At 48.7% G+C, this 19,038-nt stretch overlaps 3 protein-coding genes across 3 annotated transcripts; 1 reads left to right on the forward strand and 2 right to left on the reverse strand.

Moving 5' to 3' along the window:
• Window positions 1-6,998: 6,998 nt before the first annotated feature.
• On the reverse strand, window positions 6,999-7,668 carry BKA55DRAFT_548954 (uncharacterized protein). Its single transcript, XM_046191154.1, has one exon. It carries the CDS (start codon window positions 7,210-7,212, stop codon window positions 7,036-7,038), a length of 177 nt encoding a protein of 58 aa, XP_046056328.1. The 5' UTR covers window positions 7,213-7,668; the 3' UTR covers window positions 6,999-7,035.
• A 3,551-nt stretch (window positions 7,669-11,219) lies between these two features.
• Window positions 11,220-11,455, reverse strand: BKA55DRAFT_548958 (uncharacterized protein). The gene has a single exon (XM_046191155.1). The coding sequence runs from the start codon at window positions 11,434-11,436 to the stop codon at window positions 11,263-11,265; it is 174 nt and encodes a 57-aa protein (XP_046056329.1). The 5' UTR covers window positions 11,437-11,455; the 3' UTR covers window positions 11,220-11,262.
• Window positions 11,456-15,143: 3,688 nt separating this feature from the next.
• Window positions 15,144-16,376, forward strand: BKA55DRAFT_682653 (cyclin-like protein; the record flags this gene model as incomplete). The annotated part of the gene is made up of 2 exons (XM_046198384.1): window positions 15,144-15,329; window positions 15,381-16,376. 2 exons carry the CDS (start codon window positions 15,144-15,146, stop codon window positions 16,374-16,376), a joined length of 1,182 nt encoding a protein of 393 aa, XP_046056330.1.
• Window positions 16,377-19,038: the final 2,662 nt, after the last annotated feature.

The raw sequence follows: 19,038 nt of genomic DNA on the forward strand, positions 1-19,038 counted from the left end.
AACCTGATAAACAGTCACAGATAAGTGATATTCCTGGTATACAAGCAAAAGCAACGGCCCGTGGCATACAGTACAGTCACATCACAATCAAATAACGGGATCTCTTTCGAATCACCCGCGGGCCGGAGCGTCGAACCCGTCCATCCTTCTCGCTTGCCCTGGCCTCGAGGAGCGAATTGCTTAGGCTCTCTCGATACAAGGGAGCTGCGCCGTAGCACCTGGAACCGCCGATGCCAGGCCCTTGTGCGAGTTCAGGGCATGTTTCCCGTCCGCTGTACGAGACACAAAAGCCCTGGTGCTACCTTGTTATATGTACGACGTCGTACAGTGGCTCGTGAACGAGTTCAACGACATGCGTACGCTCAGGTCACTCAGAACGGGCGACAGCCTGCAATGCGAAATGCAAATCATCTGCAGCAGAGTAACCCTCGAATGACTGACCGATTTCGCAGCACCCAACACACGCAGCCCTACAGAATATGCTGATAACGCATCGGATTAGGGGTTGTGTTGGTGGTTGCTGTACCAGGGTTGTAGCGAGATGAAAGTCAGGTCAGAGAACAGCAATGATTGTCCACCAACACGCAGTAAGCAAACTGGGCCCTAGAGCATCTGTATCACTATCACATTCAGGGAGACGCTCAAAGGACCGAAATTGACCTACCTACGCTATTGTTTGCTCGGCCTAGTTTCAGTTGAGTAAGGCATCGAGAAAAAAACACCGCAAATGAGCAGATTTCCAAGATTTCGATATCTACATCTCTTGGCAGTAAGAACTGGCCGATTGAGATGAGAATCGTATGCATGCGGGTCTTGTGCTGTACAGTAGTATAAGTTTTAGCTGCTTAATATACGAGGATTATTCAGAACTGTTTCAGCTGCATTTACCCAGAAGTAGCATATCAACAAAGAACCCTTCTGGCAAACGAAAGAATGGTGTCAAACTCATGATAGCGTGGCCATGTCCTCATTCTCAATTGGGTCCAGCAATTAACTTCTAGGATCATGGGTAAAGAGAAGCGTCAAATCAAAGAACCAACAAGTAAAAGAGTCAGCCACACCAGGCTACGGTGCATCTTAGAGGTCAGCCCGCAAGTCGACATGGCGCCATGTATGTCGCAAAGGGAGGGGAAGAGTATCGGGATCCTGGTTGTCCTATCGGAGATTTCAACAATTCGGATATCGATCTTTCCGGTACACGGTTTGTTTGTTTACTCGAGTGAAGACTATCAAATCAGAAATCGTGTTTCTGTAGATACATAGCTTCAGAATAACCTGTTGGGACCCATGCACAGTCACATCGTGGCGCAACGTACATATTCAATGCATGCATAGCTCGGCGCTGAATGCGAACAGATCTCTGCCTTGCAGAACTTGGTAAACAACTCGACGCCCTCTTGTCGGTATATAGCAGATGTTCTCTTGTTAAAGAGCGTCATTGTGTTGTCAATGGTAGCGCAAGCCGCAACAAAAGCCTCAAGCCATTCCGCGTGCTAGAGCGCGCCATTGATCCGCGTATGGAACCCTCCATAACCAAAAACAGCAAGCCACAGGTTGAAGAAATCTGCTTCGAGTATTGATTGAAGCCTCTGTTCAATCTGAATGCTTCACCTCGGTCCATTCGGCACGAGTTGAGCTATTTTGATATAGGCAAGTTACATCGCATGTTAATAGAGTTATTAAAATAACATGGGGTATCGTGGAATTGGAAGCAATCAAGAAAACTAGCGTTGACAACGCACATTCTGGTGTTTGCTGATACGCAAGCGCCTCGCAAAACACCAATGGGCAAGTCTTTGATGAGCTGATATTGAGGTATTAGTCTCCTACCCTGAGCCTTGCTAGTTCATCTCGAAGTCGAGGCCTCGCTGGCGACTGGACGGAGAGCGCAACTTGAAACTATTCATCTCACTCATGTCTCTCGTTTGAAGTGATTCTCACGTTACTGAGACCGCACATGTCAAAGTTGTCTCTGTATAGGGTCGGAGACTTTGAACATCTCATCCATCTCTCCGTAAACCGAAACATTTCATGATTCTTCAAAAACCCTTGAACTTGATCGACTTGACTCCCGAATCGCGATCAAAATCCCCACAAGAACCCAGGCTGCAAAAGTTGCGGGGATGAACCAAGACGACGAACCCGTATGACCGCCGCACGAGCCCCAGCTCTGAACAGGGGCCCCGGTCAAAGGCTTCGAGTGAACCAGATCGCGAAAAAATGGCCCCGATTGGGATTCTCTTCCGCGATCACGGACTTGATTTTACCTCTTGCCACATATGCGGCCTATATTCAGTCTCATATTCAAGTTGACCAAGCCCCGCGGGCGGCCGAGGGGATTGAATAATCCTTTGGTAAGACTGGGCCTCTGGTGGCTGTTGTTGGAGATTCCAGGTTGGCTAGTTTCCCGATTTGGTGTCTCAAAAAGCAAACATGAAGAACTTCTTGACCAACCAGAGGCCACAAACCAATCTCACCATCGGTTCCAAACAAGGCTATGCCCTGTCAATTGTCCCAGCTTCATTGTCCGCTCACGAATCAACTGGTGATACTGTTTATAGCTTACCAACTTTGGTCAAGTATTCCGAACCAGAATGTTCCTTTCAGTCGGTCTTATTCCGATAGCATCCGACAGCTGAGGATCGTCTTCCGGGTCGATCAAGTCCATCATGTTTGACAATCAGTGAATGGCGCACTCGTAAAGTGTCGCGTTGTCGAATCTGCACCCCGTTCGTAAGAATCCCATCAGATTACAGATCACCCATCACGACAGACCAACGGCATCAAGCCATTCACATGCACTGCATGGATCTGCAGAGGGGACATGTTCATGTCAACAACCGACATGTCGATTCTCAACGCTGATAGGACGCTCGGTGATGGCCTTCTTCACAGCCTCCCACATCCAGCTGACACCTTGAGCCATTAACCCAACTTGGTTAAGGGAACATCAATCCGTATCAGGTCGTAGGGCAGACTTGCAAGCGAAGCGGCGGTTATCAACCTAAAGCGACCAGGGGTCGACCCTCGGAGACGAACCATTGACTGCAACTCGTCGTCATGAAAACGCAGGCAGCGAGAAACCAAACCTCATTGAGACTTCTCACTGGATGGTCAATTCTTGGCCTTTGGTTTGAGATCCAAGATCGTGGTTCATGGTCAGCAAAATGCCACCCTGGTCACTCGCATATGCCTCTTTCGGATGCAGGACACATCCCACTCGGGGTTTCTGAAGCTTATCTCCATGTTTATTGTTTATTGTTGTTTTGAAACTCAATTCGCGCGCGATATAAATCCATCGTCCGCGGCAACATGACCAAGAGACAATTATCAGTGTAGCATGTAATGCGACAGAGACACAGAAGTGCATGATAGCTTGGAAAAGTAATCTTGGTAACTTTGTGAACAGGTTTGTTCCTGACTCAGCCTGGTAGGGTTTGAGACACGTCCACTCGCCACTTGGCGGCAGACGTGAGAACATGAAGGCATCGACAACAAGAGGTGCGGGGAATTTCCAAGTATGACTGGACCGCAGTCCAAGCTCTTCTGGTGTAGCGGGTGTATCAGTTTCCATGTTACAGTTTCCATGTTACAGATATTGCAAGCAGGCTGCCCAGATGATGGGACCAGCCAATGATATCGCGTGATTGCATCCCCGCGAAACTAAGATTGCTGTGGGCGCTACCCTGGAGGGGCCGCAGAGACACATGGCTTCCATGTTTGTATTGACGACTTCAAGATTCCTTGTCTGCCGAAGGGTCCATTGAGACATTGTTGATGGAATGTCAACCCTGGCATCAGACTGATATAGGTTAACAGCAATAATATGGATGTCAGATCCTATCGAGCTTAAACAATATGCCCAGCAACGTGAAATCAACAACCGCGATAAACAAGAACAGATCCGAAACACGAAAAGAAGTAGCAAAATAAACCACAGGCCCCAACATTTTCCGTGAAAAGGGCAATGGTTGAATTCAACCAAGAGCGTATTACTTTGTCAGTGGCAATGACTCAGTAAGAGTTTTTAATGTATGGCGTGGTGTCAAGGTCCACTGGACCTGCGACCGAAACCAGTTGAGTAGGCAACGTGAGGTTATCACAAGATCTCTTCCGGATTAATCGGTATTCTGGAACCTTTGAAAATTCCTTTCACTGGCGGCTGCCGACGGCATTTGATAAAAAACAGTTCTCCTTGCGGAGACCTTGACACGAACTGCCGATGGTGTCTCTATCGCCGTCAATCGGGGCGCTCAAGCTGGAGCATTACGAGTAACACCGAGGACCAAGGATGGGTTGAAGATAGCTTAACCTCGGAGACGCTGTGCGAAAGAGGAGCACGAGAGAGTTTTTCAAGCAAGAGGCGGAGCTTTGAATGAGGGTGATCAGAGATTTCGTGTCATCGCCATGGCAATTCATAAAAAACTGCAAGGTTGGGTTTCTCCCCAGCGCCGTGAAACCCGTGGTGATGCATTTCCGACCAGCCTTGGCAATGCATAAAGTTGAAAGTCAAGTGGGTATCATGGTTCCTTTTTTTCCTTGACTTTTTTTTTCTCCTTGCATGAAACCATTCAGATGAATGGATTCGGTTCCCTTAGAGGCGTCATGGATCCAGTTAGTCTGGTTCTTATAACCTTGCGTCGCTGTGGTGAAGAAGCGAGGGATGGATACTTATCGAATTCAATGGGCCTGGGCCGCTAGGAAATGATTCTGCCGACAGTCAAGCCAGGACCAACATCCGCATACGCACCAGTCACGAGACACAAAACGGCACAGCGGAGCTATTGAGGCGTGCACAAGAGACGAGATGAGCATGTATAAAAAAGAGGAGAGTCCAAAAAGTCAAGAACAGGCTTCTTTCGCGTAAAAATGGACCCTGAAGGTACCGTATCTTAGCGCATCACGACCCGACGTGTGGGGGGACGCTACGCCAAAACGAGAATGGCTGCTCGGGTGATTCAGCCTCATTTCACACAGAAAAGGAGTCAAAGGAGTCAAATGTGTCGTCACCTACGCGGGTAGCTCCGCTTTGTGGAAGGCTTCTGGAACATTTGCACATTAGCGTCATTTCAAGCTGGGGCCTGGCACGTGCATTCGTGTCCATTTTGTGCAAATCTGGATCTCTTTGTGGATAACCTCAAATTGCAGCGTGGTCGGGGACGAGGATGGAACCTCATGGGGTACAGCAACAGTACCACTCTGTCGGTCGAACCAACCCTATCGTGACTGGATCTTACGTACTGTAGACGGCAGACGGCACTTGTTGAGCGTATGAGAGGCTCTGATTCCATCGCCGCGGGCCAGACTGCGGGAACAAGAAGACGAAGGAGAAGAAAAAAATCCACTACGAACCACTTGGTGACATCCACCAGTTACAGAGGTCCGGGTTTCAACCCTCGGATGGCAAAGATCTCTCCCACGGTGCCGTCTCGGAGAGTGGATGTCGAGAGTGCAACCAACGGGAACGAGGCTGTTGATAACTAATTCGGGGGGGACCGCTTGTCTCAGGCGATGGATACTGGTGTCTAGCCCGCTATTTGTTGGTCCTGGGCTCAATTAATGTGATTTTCATGGTCCTTGCACGCATAAGTAAGAACCGCAACATCCGCCAAGTGGAAAATATGTAGTCAGCAATTGCCGGCGGCGACAACTTCATCAAACAGAAAAAAAATCTGCGTTCGGCGGTTTCTGCGAGGTGATGGAGTGGCCGATGCAGACTCCATCGTGACCAACCTCAATATGGGCGTGAGCGTCCGCCTATGATGATTTTTAACTTCCTTTTTTCAAACTCCCCCTCACTGCGGTGAAGGTGGCTCCTCATCTCACGCGTCTCGCAGCAACCCATGTACGTGGAACGTGTTGCGAGCTGCAAATCATCGCCAAAGCCCGCGCGTCTCTGAGGCGTCTTTTGGCGTTTATTTCATCAGAGACAAGACACGTTTAAAAAAAAAGTTACGGGGCTTCGGAATGGGGGCGCGGGCAAGGGATGGGGTTGATCTTAAGTTAAGTTAAGGGTTCTTTGGTTCGGTGTTGAGCTACAGGCATTATGAGTGGTGTCAGCATGAGTATCAGGGTCTCGGCTTGGGCGTAATTCGTTGACTTGAGCGGAGGCGGAGGCGGAGGCAGCAACGCAACACTATGCACCACAGCAGGGCGAAGCGAGGGATGATGCATCACCAAAAGAAACAAGACGTGGAGCCAGAAAACCAAGCCGATATCATGTCGTTGACGCCATAATTAAGCAACTCGATCCGAGACTCGTGTCTCGGACCCTTTCACCCTTAACTCTGCAGTAGCCACGGCATCAAGCCAACCTAACGCGCTCTCTCAGAGTCTTACCCCGGGCCAGGGGAAAATCAGAGCATGCCATGCTATACGAGGTGATAACTCTTGACTTAGCCCTGCTCCTAAAGTGCTTGCACATTCTGACGTATCGACATGCCTTTGAAAGCTTGCCATTGGCATTCTGCAACAAGTGACAGCACTTCTGCAAGCCTGCTGCAGGCGTGCCGTTCTTTGGGATTCGTTACCCGCGGTGCTAAGGATCTAATTGGAGTAGTTAGTAGTGTGAAAATGGAAACCGGCGCAACCACCTCACACCACCGAGGTTACTCGTGTGCGTTACTCTGACGAGACAAGTCCTCCTGAGAAGATTGCGGCTCTGTGCATTTTCATTTCCACAGTCTCACGGGAATGTGAAGGAGACCACTCGGTCTTAGCAGAGCGGAACTCGGGACCTAGATCGATAATAGAAGGGTCCGAAACAGATTCTAGTCAATGTCTCATCTCTGTAGAGACTGTCGCTTCTCGAGAAGCAACTGTACAGTAATATCGGATCTTGGTTCTGCTCTGCAAAAGACTCTTCTGAATTTGGTGATCCCTGAATTGGGAACTCGGAGAGTGAATGCGGGGCAGAGACTAGTTTCAAGCTTCCTAGACTTTAAATGGCAAAGTTTCAAGGCTCAATTGCACTAGGTTCCACGCCTGCCCCATTGATAGCTCGTCCTTCTCCACTGCTGAAGCTAAGGTCCTACGTCACATTTTGGCATTTTCAAGGTCAAATGTGAGGGAGAATTGAAACCTGCATATTAAAGGTAGGGAAATGATGAGGAAATATGAGCTCAGAGAACAGAGCTCAAAGTTTTGTTGGCGTGGTGACATTTGCCTTGCTTCTAGTCGTAGGTTGAAGACGAAATATTGAAGACAGACCATTGATGCACCTTGAACGATAAGTCAGCCACTTTGCTGGGACATGGGTGAGTAGGATCACAGCCAGTAGCGTACCGACCAAAGCACTAGGCTCACTTCCAAAAGGCCGTCAATCGCGAATCTGGCATGAGTTGAGGACCGTGGTCGAGACAATTCTATTTTGCGGTTTGGTGTTGAGATTCAGGGACACGCAAAGCCACCAGCAGTCTCAATATCATCTGTTCTCCCTTGAGGATCGGCAGGGAGAAGTGGCTCATGCGGCATCCGCGAGACGTGGCTTACCTATGCCGGTCTTTGTTCAGGCCTCCTTTGTTTTGTCTTTTGGTTGGGTCCAAGATTGGGCGCTGAACCGTCGCAGTTAGATATCTCAGCAATTGCGGAGGAAACATTTGAGGGATTGCCAAGCGGGCAACAATTTCAGCCAAAACTATTCACTGTAATTACCTTTACGGAACTGTGTCTTCCTTCTCCGGAGTTGCTCTTCCTGGTGTGAGGGGTTTCTGAAGCCAAGTGATCGTCTCTGGGCAGCTAAACAGTAGAGAGTTTGAACCATACTGAATTACGAATACCACTACCATCAGTCTTGATCCATCAGAGTCAAGAGCAAAGTCAAGATCACCACGATCAAACTCAGACCCCGAGGGAGGCACGTCATGATAGTTAAACCAGCCTCTTGACCATACAAATTGCTTGTCACATATATGGGTCAATTCCAATCAAAGAATCATGATCAAGAAATAACGAATGAGGCATGGCATAGAAGATCTACAGGCTGGCACACCTTTGGTCATGGTTCAGCCAGATCTGGATATCTTGACCCTCCGCGTCGGGAACAACCAGGGGATCCTGGACGTGGTTCCTGGGGCTACCCCTCACTGGCGTCAAGCTGGCGCATGTGAGAAGTGAGAGAAGAAGTGGTGACAGAAACCAAAAGAGAAAAGAAGGCTTCGTAAGAGATCAAAGCTCGATCAGGCTATTACCTCTCTGATCGGGCTCAGAAACTGACGATGACCTGGAAAGCCTCATTTCCAGCACCATCACCCTTACCTTGACTCAATCACTGTCTCTGCCTTGCTTCAGTTGCAGGTTACAGGTCAGATACTGTCGATCCAACTGTGCCCGTTGCACTTTGAAGTTTTTTGTCAATTCGTGCAGCTGTGCAAGGTCCTTGACGCTAAGCCTAGCCCGCCCTTCAACTTTCGGTTTCTTTTTCCAGGCTCTCCCGTTCGCCCAGCCACCTGGGTCCGGCCCAAGATGCGCTGACTCCAGAGTCTCATGAAATGCGCGTCTACGCCGTCTCATTGGCTCTCAGAAACTGCGTCGCCATTTGACGCGGGCGCGTTAATAACGTGAGCGCGAGGTGGATGGGTTAATAAAGGGGTGCAGGTCTCGTCTTGAGCAGACGTGTATGTGATACTTTCCGGCTTTCGGGCCCATTCGCGAGTTTTGCTTCCTCATATGGTCGTGTGCTGTGCCTGTGCCTGTGCCTGAACCTGGAACTAGACCTGGTGCCTTGATCGTGTGCCTGGTGTCGTTGTCGTCAGAGAGGATTGTGGAGGTTTTGGACGATCCCACGCCTAACCGCATCCCGCGCGCGAGCAGTGCTCCTGATTTGATGAGACTTCAGGGCAACAGGAGTATATTCTTCTTGAATTGATGCCTAGTCAGACTGGGCTTTGCGACAACTTGGGCGGAAGCTGTGGTTTGAGTGCCACCAAGCACAAGCGGCTGAAGTAATGTTTGACGGACGTTTATATGACTTATAACGAGGCGGCGACATTCTTAGATACCAGAGGGACAAATGGATGTTGGACCCCGAATTGAAAGAATATTCCTATGATGGCATCAACAGAGAGATTTTTCCATTCTTCAAAGACCCTGGCTCGTTGGAATTTGAATCACTATCTGAAGGCAATCCATTTCGCTTGTCGACTAGGCAACTCGAGAAGCTCATCAATCGCTAACAGCGAAACTTTTGTCTTGCTTGTAGTAACCGACACTTGCACAGGCGGGCTAATGTATAACAACCCCATACTCGCGTCATTATCTTCACAAAGTGTTGTGCTTGTGCCCGTTTGACGTCTTATGCGTACCATTTATACAAGCATGTTTCTTTTCGGCGTGGAGACGCTCTTGTGCGCTGTGGAGAGAGCCATTTTTTTCCCGGCTTCCCTTGCAGCAGTAAATTGAAGCGGCGGCATGGGATGGAAATGAGCATCGGGCGACTTATTACGAACTGAGCCCGCTGACGGGCACGTACAACACAAGATGAGCGCAAATATCGGTGAAGCTGTACGAGTTGCCATGACTAGCCTTGAACTAGATTTGTTTGGAGGAGTCTGATCCATGGCGAGACAAGCAATCTGTTGGTGATGCCATGAGGTGTGATGTGATACAGCAGCAGATTTCAATCTATAATAACCAACAAAAATGCTGTGCCTATCGGATACCACTTACAGCGCTATAACGACCGTTAATATGGACGGGACGTCTGAGTGAGTTAGCAGTAGCGTTGGTGGACATGCAGCCACTGCATGGAATATCTCGTAACAATACTCCGTAATCACCATGTTTTATTACTTGCACAGTATCGCCAAGCACCTCCTTTTACCAACAGTTCCATATACCCGCCTTACATGGACGGGGATGAGGAAACTGAGATCGACTATGAGATGGGTCTGATACGTATGAGATCCAACCGGATACGCAACGGGCGAATAAATTCGTTTGCGACATGATAGCGATCTCGCTTTGTCAAAGTGGCACCTGGCACGGATTTGAGTTCCGATGCTCAGAATAGTATCGAGCGAGATCATGTCTAGAACAGGGAAATGAGGCTGAAGGTGAGACTGACAGCTCATTCAAGGGAAGTTGCTTGTTAGTTGAAGTTGTCGAACAATGACATACAGGAGAAAAGATGGCCTCGATATGATTTGTGTTTATGTACGGATATGCGAATAGTGTCAGATTTGTGAATAGCGTCGTCAAGGCGGGGACATGTCCGGTTGAGCAAACTTCCTACGACTCAACGAAATACGATACGATACGCCCGAGGACCAAAGCGGGCTTGGCATTATACGCAGAACAACCTGCTGCAGATGTTGCTCCGTGCTGTGCTCCCAAAACCACAGCTTTCAAGGGTTCTAGCAGGGCAGAACGCTGACAGCGTCTCACGACTTTTGGTACTGTACCACGGCCGGGCCGTCACCCCTGAGCTAGGCTAGGGAATGCGAGGAGAGGACCGCACCGATGAACGAACACCATGCTACGTACAGACACAGTGACAGTGACAGTTTGACGTTTACAGCTAGAGAGCTGACAATCATGTACAAATGACAGGTGCACAGCACAGCATAAGTTAAGTTAACACAGGAGGCAAAATGCTAAAGCCAATGAAGCGAGAGCTATGCGAGCCTCTCATCTTGCCCAAGGCTTGTCTAGCGACCTGTAGTTCAGTGGGTATATTGGAAAGTCAAAGTAAAGATCGCACGCTGTGGGGATTGAGTGACAGCTTTAGATGTGAGGGAGACTGAGAATGGCATTGATGCTCGAGCATTCAATTACATGCATGATTAGTTGAGATGCAGAAGCCCGATGCAGCCAATTGATTGGCTCGGGGAGGATGTAAGAGTCGATAATACCTGAAAGCAACGCGAGCAGCGGATAACTACTGGTGGTTACTGTAGCACGAGGGCTTTTCAGTCCTTTAGAGCCCTTCAGTGATTATCATAGGCTCAGGCTTTTTTCTTTTTGGCAGACAACACCCCCAAACCCACAGAAACCTCCCTTTGGTCGACGAGATGGGCAACTGGGCTGATTCAGATGAAAGTCAGGATTTAGGCAAGACTCGAGTTAATCGTATTAGTCTCTGTTCAAGTCTCGTCGCGCAGGTGCCGCGTCGGTATGGATTCGTACTGAGGAACGACACGGTTGTCGAGGAAGACGAGACGAGACGAGACGGGACGCGATGGCTTCACGTTCCCGTCGGACCTGCACAGTAACTTGTGGGCTTGTAAAGCAAGCGCAGCAAGTGGTTCATTGGCTAACCTAACCTCAACTTGCACACGCGTTAGCTGCGCTGGGCAACGACGAGTGCAGCCAAGTGTCCAACGGGAGCTTATCCCGCCATAGTGATGACGAGTGTGGGATGTTGGCTAAGCTACGGGCAGCTCGGAACCCCGTTAGAGTGCAGAAGCGTCCACTGTTGACCGGACTTTTTATATTCATGACACTATCACTGTAAGGGAATCCATGTTTTTGAAGGTTTAGACAAGCATTGCATTCGCAACCCGAGCAACAGGGACGATGTTCTGACAGATGATTTTGCTATTATTGGGGCATCTCAAACAAGCCCCTGGCCATCACCTTATCATGGAATTGATGCAATGGTGACAATATCTCATGATTTCTGTTTCGTTTACACCGAGCTAGCGCGTATATCACTCTCGCTGGCAGTCAAGCGCATTGACTTTGGCTCAATATGACGATGGTTTCAGTCGGCCAGAGGCCGCGGTCATGGCGGGCACCCTCAACTTGGTCTTGAGTGGTGTCGTTGAGTTCTTCAAAATGTCTTGGTTGCCATGATAAAGGCTAGGTGGTGCATGCGAATGTGACGGTTCTTTACAGCTGGTGTCTGCCGGCTCGCTGTGGTGAGTCTGTGTAGTGCTCCTTAATAGGTCATTCGGCCATTGAATGGACGTACAATGCTGATAAACAAGGACAATGGGCCGGCTGTGGCCTTGCTCAACGAGGCCATGAAGCGGCCATGAGCAGAAGTTCTAAACAAACAAACTGTCGTGGCCGCTTAAGAGAGGACTGCGTTGTTGAAGCATATAACAATAAATGTCTTATCAAAACTTGAAAGCAGTCAACAAATAAATAGATTCGGCCGAGTGCATCGTGCTACCAAAATATTGAGGCTCTCTCTCACACTTTGAAGCCACCTCTCACTCCACGATAAAGTCGATTCAACATATAATTCAAGATTGCTTAATTCGAACTACCAGTAGTCGTTGTTTCTGTTCTGTATCAGACAAATGTCTTTCCATGTTTGCCATCTACGTACTATTGAATCGGATCAAGATAAATCATTCACGATCAATCCGATGTATGAGCATCATTAATACCTCGGACTGGATCACAAAGTGCTTTTTCGGCATCATTTCTCCTAGCCTTGACGCGGTCATCTTCAATCAACCTTCTTTTTTTGACTCTCACCTACACTTTCACATTTTTTATATTTTTCTTACATGCGGTCTCACACGCCCGTCTCCATTCGCGGATCCCTGCCTCAAGCCCACGCCGTATTTCCCCAGCCGAGAGACAGAACACGCTACGACACGACACAATTGGCACAAGTCGACAGGCCCAGCGCAGGCTCACACGCTTGATACACGCTTCACCACGCTTCTATCCAAGCCCCAAGTGAGTGCTAGCGTCCGCCCAAAGCTGCTGCACTGTACCTTGCACACCCCATGTCGTCCTCTGATTTCTTGTGCTGTGTCGTGTTGTGCTGTGCAGAGCTGCGTTATGCTGCCCTCCACTCACACCCAAAGCCCCAAGCAGAAGCTACCTGAGTTTAGCCCCAGCCTCTGAAGAGCGTGCCTTGAATTGGGTGCGCGATGGTCAAAGTGGTGAGGTCAAAGTAGCGTAAGTCAGCCCGCCAAAAGAAGAGAAGAGGCATTTCATTCAGTATTAAGTTGATTTGCGATAAACTATGTATTAATGTTTCAAGGTTTGTAAAAGGAGAGTCAATAATGAACGTGCTTCATTAAGGAAAATATAAAAAGCAAATGAGGGTTCTCAATTGGTAGATTTGATGGATCTGTAAAAGCAAATCGAATGGAAGCTTCCTTTTTCCTCTCCCAAACTTCAAACTGCCAGGATTGGCGTTCCCTTTGGTGGGCGCGCGACCCGAGCTTAGGTGTGCAACTCCTGGTGGCCTCCTAGCAGGGGCCGGTTTAGGTACCTCCACCACCTGTTGCCCAGCAAACAGGTACCTGGTCAGCGTATCCGCAAGAGGTACCACGGCCATGAAAACCGGGCAGGTCGATATTACGGTAATATCGAGCCAGTCCATGTCAGGTCTTGCGAAAGAGAGAGAATAAGAGAATTTGATTATTAGCAGTGCATTCACCAATGTTGGAGCAAGGACAGACGATGCATGCAATGCAGCAACGGATTAGACTAAAGCAGAGCACAGAGCACAGAGCACAGGACAAGACAGGACATCCATCTCACACACCCAAGATCCCAGCACACCTCACACTCACACTCACACTCCGCCTGCATCTGCATTTACACCTCACGCCCCTGGCAAGTTAGCTTAGGCCATGCCATGGATGGCTTGGATGGATCCATCCACCCATACAAACCATGGATCTCTCTCCTCTCGCTGCATTACGGTTGGTTAAAACTACCTACTCTACTCGCGTACCTGTCACCCAGTCCTTTTCCTTCTTCTCTATCCTCCTCCTACCTCTTCATCCTCCCTCCTCCCCTCTTCCTCCTCTCGTTTTGTTGATTCCCTCATTCTCTCATTCCGTCTTCCTCTCCTGACCCGAACACAGCAGGCCTGAAGACGCTTGAGACGAGGAGAATTCTCAACTTGACCCCCAGGGCTTTCGCTCGACATCTCTCCCTCAAAAAGCCCCCCATCCCGCCCTATTAAAGGCCAGGAACCTCCAAGGCTGTGAGACTAGGACCAGAAACAGGCCGGACTGGAAAAGTGAATCAAAGAGACCTTTACTGGTATTTCACTTTTCTACTTCCACTTCGCCCTCTGTAATTCTTCCCTCCAGCTTCTCCTTCGACTGTAAAATTCCTCGGTTCATCCACCAGGAATTCCAGTCTCTAATCTCAATCCACTCCCTCGCCAACGTCAACGCTCCCGCTCCCGCCGCCGACGAAGCCTCCCATCGACGAGCCCGCTCCCTTGATTCAATTCAGTTCAATCCGATAGCGATCACTCTCAACCCTTCCCGAAACTAGTCATCGGACTGAAGACTAGTCGCCAATCAACTCTGGGTATCCCTTGGACTACAGGAAAATTCTAGGTCAAAGTGACGATTGCGAGTTATTCAACTCTCAATCCCGCAGCACCCTAGAGAATTCCGAACCATCCACACACACAGTCGTGATTTAATTAATCGCGGCCTGTTCGGTTACATCGCTGTCGTTCTGACTCGATAATCGAACCATCAGAAGCGTTCACGAGCGTAGGAAAGGTATGTCATCGCCGTTGCTGCACAGCGCTGGGGACATGTCATATCTAATTTCCGTATAGCTGCATGCCGAGTGTTCAACTCCCGCATACCGCTCTACTCCCAACAACCACCACGCTTTTTCTCCTTGAAATTTGCCCAGTGGGAGACGTTAGCTCGTTATTCCTACTCGATTCAGGGACTGTCTCATCTCAACGAGCTTTGCCCATCTCCCCGACTTGCGGCTGTAAGACTCCTCCCCTCTCCCCTCGATACCATGCTCGTGCCAGCCTGTCTATCTACCAAGGGATAGTTGCATACATATCGCGGCGTAATACCTTCAGCGAGTCACGAGCTTGGCAAAATCGAGATTCGGCTAGTGTTGAACTTGATACTGACGCACATACCGCATTAGAGCCCTTGAGTCGATCTCGTCTTTAAACGGCCCCCTTTCCAATCCCTTTTCTTTTTAACTCCACTATCTACATGCTCCTGGTCTCGTTACCAGCCACGGTCACTCTTTTCATCATTTTCATCCACGTTCTTTAATATCTTAATAACCTAATTAATTGGCTTCGCATCACTCCTTTTTGCAGCCAAAGTCATTCTCTTTCGCGAATTTCCGACCACAAGATTCCTGGCGAACCAACAGTCTCTCCTTTGACACCAAGCCACAGACATTATTCTGCCCCGTCACCGCCCATCTGAGAAGACCATCACCTACCACCCAACATGGCGTACTCTCAACATGATGACTCTTACTTCGTGGAGTCCGATGAACCTCACCACAGAATCACAGCCCAAGAAGCAGCACGAATGATGGCCCGTCAACGGCAAGACATCATCGGCGTTGAGCTTTCACGATTAGCAGGAGATGAGTACCTCGAGGATATCATGCAGCATATGCGACAAATGGAGGTATGTTGCCACATGGATGCCCATCCAGTCTTGTTTGCTAACAATGTTTAGGATGAGACTCTACCAGATGCTTCCCTCATCGATATGCAACGCGAGATTCAGTGGTTCATGCGACCTTACTTGATCGACTTCCTCATCGAGGCCCATGCTGCCTTCGGCCTCCTCCCCGAGACTCTCTTCCTCACTGTTAACCTCCTCGACCGATACTGCTCGAAGCGAGTGGTGTATAAGCAACACTACCAGCTTGTTGGATGCGCTGCGCTACTCATCGCTGCCAAGTATGGCGACAAGAAGGACCGTGTTCCTCAGATTCACGAACTCAACAACATGTGCTGCGGACTCTATGATGCTGGCATGTTCACACAAATGGAGATGCATGTCCTGAACACCCTCGATTGGATCATTGGCCACCCCACCGTCGACTTCTTTTCGCAACTAATGGTAGCAGAGGAGGGTGACGATCAGGAGGTTGCGCACATGGCTGCCTATCTGTGTGAGATCGCCTTGTACCATCGCGACTTCGTTTCCACCAAGCCTTCCGTCTTGGCTCGCTCATCTCTGGCTCTCGCACGAGCTATCCTTGGCCGCTCTGAAGTTAACGATGGAGGTTGGGACCAGACAGAGAACGTTACCTTGATCACCTTGTCGCATCACCTCCATCAGCCCTCGCCTACACTTGCGCGCAAATACTCAACAACAGGTTTTTCTCGGGTGTCGCAGAAGCTGGCCGAGTTCATGGCTGAGCAAGCTGCGATTGCCCGTCGAGCTGCTAACCCAGCTACTCCCCTAGCCGAACCCATCAACAAGCACACGAGCAACATCTACAGCACTCCCCAAAAAGGACACAGCGCGATGGGGTTCGATGGTTACCTAACACCCCCGATCACCCCTGACGGCAACTCCTTGATGGGCAACCACAACATGACAAAGGAGTCTTACGGCTTACCTCCTCGATGCCCGGTCACACCAACACCACCACACCATGCGGCCGTATATGGTCAACACCAATACGTCGGATACGTTAACCAGCATGGCATGAACCAATAATGTTCTTCATGACAAGATATTGAATCGACGATTCGACCTTCGACGTTCACCCATGTACATCATCGTGGCTTCTACACTATCTTTCCGACATTCTATTACTTGTTCGAAATCATTGCATGGTCGCACAACAGAATGATATTTCACATATGTTTTGGCATTTAGCGACTGCTTTCAATTTCCTTGCGATTCAACATTTCTCATCAATATCAAGTCTAGCGGCACCAAAAAAAGGAACACGCGGATCATACCCTTTCTCATTTTTAGCAACTTTATGCATCATTTTTTTTTTTTCAGGCTCCATACGACTTGCTCTCCCGGTGTGGAAGGAATCCGCATACCCCCAAGAGGACCAACAACAGGTCACCGTTCGGGTAAAACTGGTTGACAACATAGATTACACATGAGGAGTCTGGCCAACCTCGAGACGAAAGAAAGAAAAAGAAGACCGAGAATGCACCAACACAAGTCCCTCGCGGTGGATAAAAAGGATACCCCCGGATTTTGGGACATAGGCGGTTATGGACCGACCAGCTTTATTAAAACAGGGACGATGGTGTCTGACCTCGGTCTGGTACGATGAGGCGGGCCTACTCTTCACGACAGCAGCACTACGTCTGCATAATTCTTTCAAAGGTGGATGGGATGGCGATACATAGTTGGGAAGCCATTGGCATGCACAACAAACGTTGTCCGGGGGAGGATTTTGGCATTAATCGTGCCTTTGGTTGGATCTATGAAGTCAGGCTAGTTCCTTTCTTCAGGCCCCCGTCCTGTGTATAGGTAGTTGTACGTAAAACAGGCACAAAAAAAGAAGTAAAAATTCTTTAACTTGAACTGTTCCAAATCGTATTCATTTCTCATTTCAATGGTATTCGGTGACTTTTCAACGCAACGATCGATTGTTTCATTTGGCCTTGTTGAGGCTTAAGCCCAGCCGTCATACCGGTGTTTCTGGTTCAGCCGCGTCTTTTGTCTGACTCTGAATCTGTCTTCGAATTCTAGCTGAACGATCTAGATCGTCGATGGATGGAGCGGAGGTTGGGAGCTTGACGTCAGGAAATTTCCCACTGTGGAGAGATTTTAATTTCGCATTTCTATAATACAAAAAAAGACGCCAGCTGGTCATCGCGTCTTCCCAACCAGCGCAATATGGGTAGCCCCTGACTAGGAGAGGCGAGGCATATGCATGGAACTACTGATGTAGGGCATATTATTAGTATAGTGGTGTTGTCTTAAGGGTTGTTTCTTAAGGTTTATAGTTAATAGTGGCTGGTATTGGCCAGGTTCGTGCTACCCCTGGACGCTGCAGGTTGGGAGTTGAAGATGCGCTGACTCCTATTGGCTGCGCACCCTCATGCAGGGCTGATTCTTTAATTTTGATAGAAAGTCTATTGAATCATATCTCGTTGTGTCATTCTGTGTCGGACTGAATAGTTTTCATTCCTGAATTGTGTTAAGGTGTGGTGTCGGGTATTACATTGCAGAGTTCCAGCTGGCAGCAAGCATTCCAGGACCGACATCCTGGATTACGGGTCTCGTGGCGGTAGTTCTATGTATGTCTTATGAGTTACGAGTAATGGAGGGAATTTACTACTGCTTGGCTATTGCCGCGATGTCTATGTTGGTTGATATGGACTTTTGGTTAGATGATATGTTGTAGGGTATTGTTCTGTGCCATTCCGAGACAAAATTGACTCGTAGTTCCTTGCTTCATAGATCGTTACATCGAAGATGAAATTTGCCAATCGAAGATATCCGTGCTTCGTCTGTTCTTCAGGGCACATCTTTAAGTTGGGCAGAGATCAATGCTCAGATCCCGCTGTAAGTGTCAGCTAAATGGTATATATGCATGAAATGTCAAGACGGGATGACCCTTCTCTCATAATATCGAACATCACTATAATTATCGCGAAAACTCAAAGAATGGACGGAAAATGACGTATCAATAGAGCACAGATACAAGCAGAAGACCCTGAAAAGGAGTCGAGTATACGTCTATTCACCGCATTGACAAGGCGAACATGAGCCCGCATCTTCATGTAGGGTAGTGATAGTTGACTCGGCCGAGAGCGACTTGGTAAATTGCGTCTCCACCCGGCACGGAGGTGACTAGCGCATTGAGAGCCCGTGACGAGACGGAAATTAGATGATCACGACAGACGCGATAAGTTGCAACAACAAACAACATCCGCGCGCCTCACACCGTCTTTTCATATTTTGTGAAGATGATTCATTCTTGAGATTGGATAGTGTATTCTATATGGAAGGGGTGTAGATAGACAAAGTTCGCCACAGGTGTGAGCCACTTGACTTTGTGGCTGTTGACTGGGCTTGAGTTACACAAAGTTGATCTAGCCTCTGATTCGTTAGAGTTATTGTGCATATAGCACACAGGGTTCAGCAGGTTCGCATTGTCAAACCACTCTTCGATTGGCCACGAGGTTATTTCATATACGATAGTTCTACCAGAGTAGATAACGTATTACCTACAGACCAATACCTGCAGGTCGAGTGTCATAATTTGTCGTTTCTGAACCAGGCAAACCTCTATGCCTATTGAGACTCCAGCACTCAACGAAAAGTAAGAAGCAGTGAAGTGACAGAGAAATACATCTCTTCTCAGAGTTTGAGTATTTTCCATCAGGGGATATGAAAGGGCTGC

This window comes from Fusarium redolens, assembly GCF_020744475.1.
Source record: "Fusarium redolens strain MPI-CAGE-AT-0023 chromosome Unknown BKA55scaffold_1, whole genome shotgun sequence".
Taxonomy (NCBI): Eukaryota; Fungi; Ascomycota; class Sordariomycetes; order Hypocreales; family Nectriaceae; genus Fusarium; species Fusarium redolens.